Raw genomic sequence first — 12,938 nt, 5'->3', positions numbered from 1 at the left:
ACGGTGGACTTCTAGGGGAGTGACTTCAGGTGGGTGGATGGCTTCACCATGTGGAGTCTCAGGTCTCTCATGTAACATGTTTTTTTTTTTAACATTCCTTCTGCTCTAGAAGTTCTGTTCTTGCCACTTTCCTAGCACCGAGATGGGAACTGTGTACTGAAGGCCGCCGTGGGAAATATTCTGGTCCTCAAGGAAGAGCCAGTCTTGATGGGGAGACCAACTCCTGACCATCTTGAGCCAGGAGAATCGAGGAGGGATGGCCCAAGAGACATGTGGAGAGTGACAGCTGTTCTGGTAGGAGGAGACTTCAGAATGCCCAGAGACCCCAGCCATAGGGTCTAGAAGGAGCCACCACCAAGAGCAGAAGCAAGCAGGCCCAGGAGCCGGTGGGAAACCAAGGGGGAGAACATGCAGAGAAGCCTACGCCAAGGCTATAAATGTAAGGCTGTCCGCTTCCATCCCTTTGGCGTCCCCTTTCCACCCACAACATGTTGATATGGGGACACAGTGTCCTCACCCTCCCCTTCTTTGGTTGGGAAAGATCCCTCAGGCTGCAAGGATGTGCTCTAAGAGTGAGAGTCAACTGCATTTGGCTCACCAGAAGCTCTTCTTCAATCTTGGCCAGGAGACAGTGGTGTCAAATTGAATCAGACGTATTACTGACGTTCTCACAGCTTCATCATAATTTTGCTAATTAAATCCAGATTTTCCCACTTCCCTGTGACTGTAGTAAACGTTCGTCTTACGTATTCTGTGACGTGTTCAAAATAAGAAGCTGAGGAACTAGAGGAGCAGCTCAGATAGGAAACTAACAAGTGCAAGCAAAACAAAACAAACAAAACCAGGATTGCTCAGGACCTAAGTGATCATAAAGCAGAACTTCGAAGGAGTAAAAAAAGGAGTAGCAAGAAATGTAGGCAAAGCAAAACAGCTGGCACGGCTAGAAACCCCCTAGCAGTCGCCGGTGCAAGGAGGCTGCGGCCAGGGCGTTCCTTCTGTGCCCATGGGCAGGAGCAGGAAATGGCGAGACTCTTGCTAGCAGAGGTCAAGGCATTAAGTCTCCAGAATGCTTCAGAGCTAGGACTCTGGCACCAGACTACCCTGCTTCAAATCCAGACTCTCCCACTATGATAGAATAATTACAAAAAATAGCCGCATTTTTTTCAACCTTCCCTCTACCCATGCCCTCCACAATTTAGCTTCATGCTTTTTCTCATTAAGTACTCTCATTACCCCCCCTCTTTGAATCTGGGCTGGGGACCTGCCACCATATAATGAAGCCTGGTCTAGCCTGCGGGGCGATAGGACATACATGGCCCAGACACCACCATTGCCCAAGCCAACAACCAGCCAATCCTTAGCTATATGACGAAAGCCATCCTAGACCAGCCCACTCCCGTCAACTCTCACCAGCCCTCCAGTGGGTCACAGACAGAAGAACAAGTGGAGATCAGCTGAGCCTGGCCCAGATAAGCAGAGGTGCCTAGCTGATCCACAGAGTCACGAGAATAATAAATGCTTATTATTTGAAGCCGCAGAGTTGTGGAAGGCCTTGTCATGCAGCAATAGCTCACCAATACAGACACCGGCTAACTCTTTGAATTTGGGCAATTTTCTTAAACCTCCCAGGCCTTGGTTTCTACATCTGCAATATGGTGACATTAAACAATAACATAACTTACCTCACAGGAATATGGTACAGATTGCAGAAATGGACCTGTGTGAGGCACTTGGAATAGTGCCCATTACACATACATAGCTACAATTTGTGCCGAATATTTTCCATAAATTTCCTCCTTCTGTCATCCCAAAAGTCCTATGAAGCCAGTCCTATTCTTATTCACAGGTTACAGGAAAAAGTGAGTCTCTGAGAAACCCAATAATGTACTGAGATCATTTGGCTAATAAGGAGCAGATAGGGGACTGAATTCAGGGCCTGCTGTCTAAAGCTTGATACTACCTTGTCTGTGGAACCACCTCTGGGAACTGGCAAGAGGGAGTAAGTTAAGGCAATGATACTGTCCAGCACAGAACTCTCTCTTAAGTGGGGGCCCAAATTATCATCCAAATAAAGGATAAATCCACACATTATTGCTTTTCTCGAAGTTTAAATCAAATCCTTGTCTAGGTTGGTGACCAAAGCTTGGGAATCACCAACACTGTAAGTCAAGAGGTATCGTTTCTAAATGATGGAGATTCAAACTTCATTATCTAGCCGCTGCTGCATTATATCCCTCACCCTTGGGATTTCGTCTCCGTTATTTAAATTTCAAATCTTTCTTTTCTTCCCTAAAGCAATTTGAAGAGCTGGACCAATTTAAAAGTTTCAGTGAAAGGGAATTACCTTGAGATCAGCCCTTAATATGCCCCGAACACCTTTCTCTCTTTACCTACAAGCTTCAGTTTCTAAAGTTAATTTTGCCCTATTGACTAAAGAACTCTTGTTTTAAACTTGTACCCACCGGTTCTTAACAGTTATGCTAATTATTCGCATTTATATTAACGTTCACATATTTACTAAAATGCGTCAGTAAACAAAACTATAAATTATATCTCTTGGGTATCATTCCAGAGGAAGGAGCCAAACAAAATAGGACAAAAGTCAAGCAATACCAAGGAAAACGTTTGCATTGCCTGATATGGGCACAGGGAGGCAGCAGAGGGTGAGGGATGAGCCAGAGTTGGGGGCCCTTCTGGTCAGGTGGGAGCCACAGCCTGAATTTGGAAAGAGTGCTAGCTGACCCGGGTTTGAAGGAGTTGATGAATGGCTCAACCCTTGATTTCCTCACTTTAAAAAACTGATGTGATGCTCTGCATGTCAGATGATAAACGATAGTGAAACAGCTGTACTATTCTTGAAAGAAACGTTGACTTGGAATCAGGTTCTTCCATTCTATTCAAGAAGTCAATAAAAGATGACTGACAGATGCCTTTGTGTACAAGGTACTGTGCTGAGTAGTAGGAATCAGATGATAATAATAATAGTAACTAATATTCATGGGACAACATTGTGCCAAACACTTGCTTCATTCAATGTCCCCTCGGAGGGGTTCACTCTTCTGTCTTCATTTTACTGATGAGGGAATGATCCTAGTCACTTCCCAAGGTCGTAAGCGAATGAGCCAGGATTCCAACCATTTTGACCCCACGGCCAGGGCTGTGAACTGCTTTGCTGCAGTCTGTTCTGTGCCGTCTTATCAAGGTGATAATATGGCTTCCGGTCTTGAAGAGACCAGTTTAGGGGAAGGAAAAACATGTGAAGTGCTCCATGCAGAATGGGCAGCAAAGTCAAGAGTGTGCCCTAGAATCACAGATGTGGGGAGATTAACTCGGCGCAGTAGACATCTGGGAAGGCTTCACAGAGGAGGTGATGCTTTTGCTGCATTTAGAGGTGGGCATTCCCCTCCACACCACTCCCAGTTAAAAAAAATGAGAGAAAGAGGGCATTCCAAGCAGAGAGAACAGCATGTGCAAAGAGGCCATCTGGCAGGAGACAGATCAGGAGAGGGACTTGGGTCAGCTCAGAGTGAGCCTCAGATGCCATGGTCAGATCCGGACTTTGTTTTGGAGTCAAAGGGGAGCCATTGAATGGGTTTGAGTGCAGCCACGACGTGTCAGATCAGTGCTTTAGGGATAAAGACTGGCAGTGTGGGCAATGGGTGGGAGAGGCCAGAGGTGGGAGACCAGGTGGAAAGCTGTCTTTATGGCTCAGACGGGAGAGGACAAAAGGCTCCTCTAATGAAGTCTCAGTGAGCCCGGAGAGGAGAAGTTGGACACGACCCGTTTCCAAGACTGGATGAGCTGACATGCAGAAGAGATGGCGCAGCCTGAACTTGGGTGGCCAGTGCCTCTGTGTACATATCAGGGTTAGAAAAATGGAAGGCAGTGCGCATCTGCGGGGGATGACGGTGACCTTGGTTTCCTATGTGTTATATGTGAAGAACCCGTGGGACATCCAGGGACAGGTCTGAAGCTCAAAGTTGTAATCTGAACTTTCCTCCTGCTGGATTTAAAACCAATCAGTAACTTAAGAGACATTTGCTGAACGCTTATTTGCAAGGCCCTGGAGAGAAAGAGACCTGCCTAGTTGCAGGAGCTCGCCACAGGGGCAGAAAGGCAGAAAGCAGGGATCTAAGTGCTCCAGTTCAGGTGACTGTTGGCAGCGGTGGGACATGAAGGAAAGGTATCCGTAATCAGACCCAAAGGCTCAGGCAAGCCTCCCCAGAAAGATCCTTGAAATGGCTTTTGGAAGATGCCTCCCTAGCTGATTAAGGAGGTAGAGGGCAGCAATGAGGAGACAAGGGGACCCAGCAGCGGGGGTGGTCCAGGATAAGAAAGCCAAGAAACATGAGACAGTAACAGCGAATCTGGGAACTGGGACAGATTTGTTTTCAAGGGACAGGGTTGAGAGTAGCAAGTGAGGTCTCAGACACCAGCCACAGCCTCCTTAGGAAATGCTTTCCCTGCTGAGCCAAAGCCTAGAGTGCTCTGGGAAGGGGGCAGAAGTCTAAAGACATCAGAGCCACTTGCTAACAGTTTGATCTTCAGGAAATCCCTTAAGTCCTTAGTGAAGCATTACAGCCTGGGACTGCTTTGAGCCTGGCGCCTGGGACATGTTAAAGGTCACAAAGGACTGTTCTCCTCTCTAATGTGGACCTACCACCTTCAGCCACAGCACAGAAGCCAAGACCACTTTTTATGTGAGAGGGAGGGTAAGGGGGACGGGGATGGCCCTTGAGTATGGCCTCACTGGACTGTGGGACCCGCTAGCACACGCCCCCGCCACTGGTTGTCCATCAGCCTCGTTCATTTCTCTATCACTCACTGACTACACCCGCCTCTTCCTACTGGCTGCCCACATTGTTTCAAAAAGCACACTTCTGTGCCCTTGTCTCACCATATTCAGGATCCCTACCCACTATTGAATAAAAGTAGTTACTGCTTTTGGTTTTCTGCCAGGCACATGGGGTGCATTTGAAGGCATGTAAAAAGGTGAAAAGATGGAAGGAAAAGAGGACATGTGAATGCCTCCCTGGGTACCCAGGTTTCTTCTTTCCCATCAATCACCTTCCCACACCCATCTCTTGCACACCGGATGATACCTGATGCTGTAACTGGGTTCCCATCGCTCTCATCCAACCCCACTGCTCTTTCCAGCCAGCTGCCCGTGGTCTGTTCCTTGCCCCATGAGCCCCAGTTCCCCGAATCACAGGCTAACAAACCTCACAGAGCTGGTGGAAAGACTCCCTGAGATCGGGCCCCTGCATAGCCTCTGATCGTATCTTCCTTCTTGGGCCCCTCTGGAGATGCCCACAGAAACATCCCTTAGACCTGGGCTTAGAAAGGGAATCCACCAGGTTTTCCAGCTGACATTCCTGGAGTCCGGTCACTTACTCAGACGAACAACAAGGGAGAAATAAAAGCCAAGAGAAGGTCCAGATCGTGGATAAACAGGCAATTCAAGAACAGGTCTTGGGAGGATTATAGTAGGAAGACCCTGGGCTCACCCCATCCCACATCGTCAACTAGATATCATCCGCCTCCAAGTCGATAAACCAGAGAGTACAGACAGGTAATTCGATAGAAAAGGAACTTCTAAATAGTGATAATGGGGCGGGGGGGGGGGGGGATCAGTGGGGTAAGAAGAGAGAGAACAAATAGGTTGTTGAAGGAAGAGCTGATACGATCCTTGCAAACCCACCCCCAGATCCTTTCAAGCCCAGCTCAACCCTCTGGCATCCTCAGCCCATGGGATGGAACAGTGTCATGTACGGAGTGGCTTCCCACAGCTCATCTCAGAGCCGTCTATGAAATTCTTTGTGAAATACTAATGCTTTGAATTTCTATGAAATCCTAATGCAAATTAAAAATGGGCAAAAATGCGTATGCCCTGAAAGCTGCCTTGTCTAACTTGTCACCTGCGGCTACCGGACCAAGGGGAGCCTCCCCTTGTGTTGTGAGAGGCCAAGTTGGGAATGGTTAGCTCTGGGTGAAGGACATGGGCTCTCCAATGACAGCAGGCTGACTGGGTCTCTTTGACACAACACAACAGCCCGACGTGAGTTGGGACTATCATCGGCTAAAGGAAGTTACCAATCTCGGGGGCCCCCTTAGCACCTGGGCCCTTCTCATCAACTCTGCCAGTCACCAGACAAACATGGGTCTTCCCCTTAGGCCTCTGTCTGTGACCCCAGAGCTCTGGCATGTGCGGGGAGGGCTCTCCGGAGGCCAGCTCCCGCCCCGGGGCTTCCCCTCCCTCTTCCCACCCGCACAGAACTTGCAGCCAGGATCTTGTATTTGGATTTTATTTTTATTTTACAAGAATATAACATGCTAAAACAGGGAAACAAGGGTAAAGTACATCCTTCTTATCTAGGAAACCAGCTCCATTGTTAACAATAAATAAATAGTTCAGCAGTGAGGAGTCCCTGACAGGCGCTAAGAGGTTCCCAGCACGTTCAGAGGTAGAGTCTGGTGGAGAGGGAGACAGGCTGCCAGCTCCTGCTGAGATCCTCCAGCAGAGGCAAACTGAAATTACAATAATAAATAACAACACCAACAACACAACAGTAACAAAAATAATATGGTATGACAATTGTCACAAAACCGACAACACATTATACTTAAATAATTTTCTCCTGGAGGAGCTCAGAGCGTAGAGAGAACAGTGTTGCTTTTCCTGGGGTCGAAGGGGGCCGCCTGGTTCATTCAGTTCCTGGGCCTGGACTCTCGTGCAAAAGTCCCACCAGGAAAATGCGTGTTTGGGATTGCCCTGAGGTGACAAGCAGGTCCTGATTCCCCGCCCCCACCCCAGCCGGGTTCTTCCCAGCAGCCTCTCCCTCCAGCTGCACCCCCAGCTTCTGTCTTCCAAGGGCCACCGTGGTCCCCGGTCCAGCTTCCCCCAGCACTCCAGTAAGTGCACCCCACATCCACAGGAAGGAAACACAAGGCTCCCCTTCCATTCTGGGCATCTCTTTCTCCCTGTTCTCACACCCAGAAAAAACGCTGGCTTGATTTCAACGGAACTTTTGGGAACTGCCAAGAGATTTCTTAGGATCCTTTTCTCCCTCGTTCCATACTGCAGAGCCTAAGAGCTGGACTAGCTGCTCACTGAGAGGTCCCACACCTTCCGCCTCATGGGCCCTACAGTCTAGGGCAGCGCGGGGCCAGGAGAGGGCACACCGCCACCCACCCCGCATCAGGCCCTCGCGGGCCCTACTCACAGATGGACCTTGCTTCAAGCACAGGGCCGGGGACCGCCTGCAAAGGTCACCAAGAGCACCAAGATTAATTTCACAGGGGCACAATGGCCCCTTTTCCAGGCTCTCTACTGATGTGGAAAGGGGCTCAAAAGGCCAGTTTTTGAGGTATTAAAAAAAAAAAATCTCATTTTGGGCAAGCGTCAAATTGTTCTCTGGCCTTGCAAAGACCATGAGGCTGGACACAAATGTGGGGAAGGGCAAGCGAAGGCAGTCCCGGGCAGCCTGGAGGCAGATGAGGAGGGCAGAGTGGGAAGGCACCGCATCCGCAGCTCCCTCCTGGGTCCCGGGCAGCCCCGCAACTACGAAAACAGGATGTAGCCCGAGTCAGCTCCTCCCTGAGAGGAAGAGCTGATCTGGCTGTCCGGCTCTCCTTTTCAAGTTTCCTTTATCCGTGTTTCCCAGTCCTCCCTGGAATAATTCTTGCCCCGTGGAGAACGACAGGAGCAAGGATAACTCCTACGCGGCCTTTCCTTTCTCCAGAGAGCCCCACACGACCCTCATCTTCGGCCCTAATCCGCCAGTCCTGGAAGTGGGGGTAGAGGGGGCCCTCTGGTGCACGGAGCCCCGTCCCACAGTATCTGGAGGAGAGGCCGCTTCCAAAATGGGCTGCCAGTGGGCTTTTTCCTTCACTGTCCTCTAGCGCTTGCTTGGTGCAATCTGCCTTAAGGACGGGTGACTCCACCTCTCCCCCGGCTGGCTCCCTCCCTGCCACGAGGCTCAGGTGTGCAGGGGCTCTGCGTGGCTGCTGCTGGCCAGAGAGGCAGAGGAGGCCGAGGCTTGGGCCACCAAGTCCCGGTAAGCTGGGGACTTCAGGAAGCGTGGGTAGGAGTCCTTCTCCATCAGGGTGCGAGTCTTCCCCTGAGCCACATCAAAGCACGTGGCCGTGGCAGCTTGCAGGTTCATCCTGGTCAGCTCCCTGGTCTCGTGGTCTATGTTCACCTGTGGGAAGGAAGGCAAGCACGTGGGTGAGGGGAGGGGGGGCCAGGCAAGGGGGCCAGCAGGCCACGGGGTTTGGCGGGGGAGGGGGCACACTGGGGGAGGCTGACGGGCCTGAACCAGGAACCTGGGGTCTCCTGAGCTGACCATTAACTGGCTTTTCAACTCTGGGTCCGTCCGTGCATGGGACTCAGGGTCTGCCCTCCGATCTCCCAAAGTTATCTAGGAGGTATGAAGAATGTATACAGATCTAACGCCTTTTCATCCCTGCCTTCGGACAGTCCTGGTTCAGTTCTCCCATCGCCTCTCTCCTCAGGTTAATGCCAGAGCCTGCTAACTGGTCTCTCTCCTCCACCTTCCTGCTTGCGGCCGGTTCCCCGGCCAGCGGTTAGAGGGAGCCTCTGAAAACGCAAGTCGGGTCGCCAGCAGCATTGCTGTCCTCCTGTGTCACTCAGAGGAAAAGCCAGCGTGTGTGCTGGGCCCCTGCTCCTCCCCCCCCCCCCCCACCCCGGGTCTGACCTCTCCTACTCTGTCTCCCTCACTCTCTGAGCTCCACTTGGGCCCCCTTCCCCCTGGCTTTTGCACTTGCCATTTCCTGTGTTGCAACGTTCTTCTCTCCCTTCTTATGTGCATCTGTTCATCTGTCACCTAATGGGGTGGCCCACCCCTCACTTCCCTTTGTAAACAAAAATCACATCCGCCCACCCGGTACTCCGGGGCTCCCTTTCAAATCCTGCTTTGCTTGGGTCGGAACAGGCACTGTCACCTGACATGTTATTTACTCGTCTTTTCTCATTAGTAGAGACTTTTTGTCCCTATGTCCCCAGTGACTATAACCGTGCCTTGCATGTAATTGGTGCTCAATAAGTCCTTATGGGATAACGTGGAAAAAATTAAAGTGCTACGAAAGCAAGGCATTACTATTCTCTCTCCACAAGGTGGCCCCACGCGCTTTGCCAAACGCTGGTGGCAGGCAGCCAGACTGGAGGGAAGTGCGAAAATTCACCACCCACGAACTAGCCAGCCAGGGGCAGGTTAGTCAGGAGACGGAACCGGGTCACATGAGGTCCCCAGGTTGACCTGTCTCTCCGCTCATGTGTTTTGAGCCTCTTTGCAAAAGTGGGTATGGACAGAAGCCAGAACCCCTCCCTGCCAAGCCCTCCAGCCCCCCTCAGCGAGTCTGAGGGTGCGAGCAGCCGGGAGTCGCAGGGCACCTGGCTCTCCTTGTCTCCAGCCACGGAAGCCCATTCAGCCCTGTGCCACATAAGATCGCTCTCTAAAGTCAACCCTTCCCAGACTAGACCGCCCCCAGCCCCAGTCCTTGGCGGGGAAGGGGCAGCCAGGGTCTGTAGGAGCCCTGGAACCTGCTGAGGCTCTGACCTCCTTAGGAGCTTCGCTGCAGATGAACTCCTCAAAGATCTTGTGAGCCCGGGAGGCCAGCTTGGTGGCCGACCGGAGCTTCTTAAACTCCTCGCAGGCCAGCCAGAACTCCAGGTTCTCCTCGCTGAATTCCGTCTTCAGGAAGGCGTGGAAGGCGGCCACTCCATCTGGGGTTGAGGGGAGAGAGGGAGAGACAGGTCAGACAGCGGGACAGCAGGGAATAAAAGAAGAAAGACGGCAATTGTGGTTAATGGTTCTATTTTTAGGATGTAATTTTCTTGAACAAGGACCTGCCTTTGTGTTCTGAACAGAGGCTGGCACACTAGGGGATCATTATTATTATTACTACGACTATTATTTTGCCCACGCTTTTCAGCATCCCTCAGGCTGGCTCCAAAGCACATGGGCACGCGTGTGCCATCCACAGACAGACACAACGGGGTTCTACTCACTTTTACTGCTCAGTAGCAAGTCAAATGACTCTTTCCACCCCAGCACATCTTCTGAGAAGTTTCTGCTAAAAAAGAAAAAGAGAAAAAGAAAAGCCAAGATTTTAGTTTTGAAAAAAACCAACACACTAATGCATAGCATAAATCCTAGCGGGAACTCTGATGGAAGTGGTAGGATTCACATCGCTGGGTGATTATTGGAGCTGACTCCTTGAACTCTTCATTGAGGCTCTAGGTATTTTTCTAGAGGACAGTTCAGTAACGAGAAACCAAATTCAAGGACCCTCTGGCCCTCGGTAAATAACTCTAAGATGGTCTCTTCGCTGTCCAAAATTTTTTCTCTTCCTCTGGCTCTGAACTCTGTTTTCTACACTTTCCCTCATGAAAAGCAGGGCCTCAGGGATAGAGATGAAGTCTACCCATAACCCCAGAGACCAGAGCAGCACCTGGCAATTGAACGCTGGTGTTCACGTGAAAGGGCTTGTAGGCAGAGTGCACGCTAATGGAGGAAGTCATTGACTGAAAAGCCTCAAGTGTTCTCAGACCCTGTCCTAGCCCTGGTTGCATGGACAATGACATCTCTAGGTGGGGGAGTCTGGTAACTAGACATTCCAACCCTGTCTGGTAACTAGACAGCCCTGGTCTGTCGGTGACCTCAGAACCCAGGTGCCCCCCATCCAGTCACCCATGGCAGACCAGCAGGAATCTTCACTAAAATCTCCAGGAAGGGGTCACCAAGGCCTGTTACATGTCCTAATTTCTCTTTATATTTTCTTTCTTGTGGCTCTTTCCCTAAATCTGGCTCCCTCCCCTCCAGGGCCCTAGGCTGGCTAGCAGAACTTACCCTTCTTTGCTGTGTTTGCTGTTCCACTCAAACTTGCCAACGTTCCCAGTATCAGAGCCCAGCTCTGATTTGTGAAGAAAGATACCCAGCCGTGTCTTGAACTCTTTGGCTCTGGAAGACAAAGCAGGAACATGTAAGAATCCACACTGACTCAGCAAGAGCAAAAAGGTTTATGGGGTCCCAAAGAGTTTAGGCTGGTGTCCCCTCATTCCAGCCTCAAGGGTCCCTGGGAAACTTCAGCCTCAAGGGTCCCTGGGCTTAAACTCCGCTTGTCTCTTAATATCACCAACCCAGAAACGATGAAAGTAATCCTTTAACTGTTTCTCCGTAGGACTTATACACTTTATGAGTTTAGAGCACAGCACACGTGGGCTTTCCCCCACTTAAGCCACACTGCTCTATCTTTGTGGCTGTTGGTGAGCAAAAGGCAGTTCAGCACCTTCTAGGCTTATCATGAATATTTTGGATACTGTGTGGAAATAGATTCCTGCTTTCACCTTCTTCATCTTTTCCTTCCCAGCCACCAGCTCCAACAAGGACAAGACGCGGTTCAGTAGCTCCCTGGGAAGTGGGCACATTCCTCACTGGGGGGGGGGGGAATCCCCCCCAAAAACACCTCCCTGCCTTCTCAGGGCCCGGACAGACCATGCTTCTAAACCTGGGCTGTGAAAGCTTCTAGACCTGGGATTCACGGCACACAAATAGAATGCAAACCGAGTGCTGAAGAAACTAGAAAAGGGAGTTCCGCCTGCCGGTGCCAGTGAACTCTTCTGCAGCCCCGTCTTAGGCAGGTCAGCTGAGGACTGCCACTTGTCAGAAAATGGGGAATGACAGAGAGCAGTGATTCCTTTGCTTCCCACGGTTCTTCCTTCTCCCTTCTCTTGGCCCGGCGCTGCTCTAAGACTCTAAAGGAAGCATCTGAAAACCTGGAACCAAGGTGACCTCTGCCTCTCCACTCAAGTCACTAGAGTCCCATTCTCCTGCCCGCCCGGTCCCCAAGCCTGTCGCTCCACTCCCTAAGGACTGGTGGGGCTTGGACTTGCTGCGGGCAGCTGGAAGACCCCCGGACAAGCTCCTCTTACCTCTCCAGGCAGGTGGTGGGGAAGGCGGCCAGGGTCCGGCACATGGCTGCGGGTTCAGGGCAGCACGTCGCGGGGAGGATGGTGACGGGCTCCAGCGGTCACGGCGAACGAGGACCAGGGCCGGCGGCTGGCGCTTTTCAAGGCTTCTTAGCTTTATCGGGTTGCACGCGCTGACTCGCCGCTACTCCCGCGGCTTTTATTTCTTCGGAGGGAGCGGGGCGGGGCTGAGTGCTGCCGACCAATCGGAGAGCGGGACGGCGAGCGGGGATGGTGGAGGCGGGGCCCGGGAGCTCAACGGGGCGGGGCGCCCGCAATTTGCCCCAAGCTGGGCGCACGCGGCTGCCCTCTCCTCCCCGCTGCACCGGCGTGCGGAAGGAGAAGCGGCGGGGAAGTCACACGGCCCGAGAAGCGCCCACTCGGTTTAGTAGGAAAAAAACCGTCCGCCTCTAGTAAAATCGGAAAACCAGCTCAGCGGCCGCGGGCGGATTTGCGTAGTGGGTGGCGCGCCGGGGCGGCACGCACGGTGGGGATCGCAGCCTGCGCCCTAACCTGCCCGGTCCGCACCGACTGGAGCGGAAGGCGCAAACCGCGCAGGGCGGTGTCGGGATTACACAGATTACTACCCTTTACTGTGTTCCTTCATGCTCAGGGGGCTAAGGAAGCCCCTGGCCGCAGCTCGTCATCTCATCTCCTCCGTTTCGGAGATGAAGAAACGCAATCAGAAAGTTAAAGAGACTTATCCAAGATCAGAGGGTTGGAATTAGCAGACAAATGGCCGGGGGTGGGGTGGGGGCGGGGCTGGACTCTTTCTTGAGCATCTGTGTGCCAGGCATCTTTACTAAGAGTCAGGTTAAATAATTTGCTCAGCGTTACGCAATTAGTGTTACACCAGAATTCAAATACGAATTTACTACGCTTTTTCCACTGCCCTCCCGGCCAAAATTAGAATCCCCACACCTCCGTAAACTGATGAATGATCCTGGGT

The 12,938-nt window shown here is 51.7% G+C and overlaps 1 protein-coding gene across 2 annotated transcripts; it reads right to left on the bottom strand.

Annotated features, from left to right (window-relative positions):
• Positions 1 to 7,650: 7,650 nt before the first annotated feature.
• On the bottom strand, positions 7,651 to 12,108 carry RGS16 (regulator of G protein signaling 16). Of its 2 annotated transcripts, none has more exons than XM_045981946.1 (5): positions 11,954 to 12,108; positions 10,872 to 10,982; positions 10,031 to 10,095; positions 9,579 to 9,745; positions 7,651 to 8,201 (listed from the first exon to the last, which is right to left on the bottom strand). In XM_045981946.1, the coding sequence occupies exons 1-5, from the start codon at positions 11,995 to 11,997 to the stop codon at positions 7,980 to 7,982; spliced, it is 609 nt and encodes a 202-aa protein (XP_045837902.1). In that variant the 5' UTR covers positions 11,998 to 12,108; the 3' UTR covers positions 7,651 to 7,979. The 2 variants fall into 2 exon arrangements, with proteins under 2 accessions (XP_045837902.1, XP_045837903.1); XM_045981947.1 differs by having other exon boundaries at positions 10,031 to 10,092.
• Between the last annotated feature and the right edge of the window lie 830 nt (positions 12,109 to 12,938).

Source organism: Meles meles, chromosome 17 (assembly GCF_922984935.1).
Source record: "Meles meles chromosome 17, mMelMel3.1 paternal haplotype, whole genome shotgun sequence".
Lineage (NCBI taxonomy): Eukaryota > Metazoa > Chordata > Mammalia > Carnivora > Mustelidae > Meles > Meles meles.
Note: the sequence above shows the minus strand (reverse complement) of the source record. Positions and strands in the feature narration are given on the sequence as shown.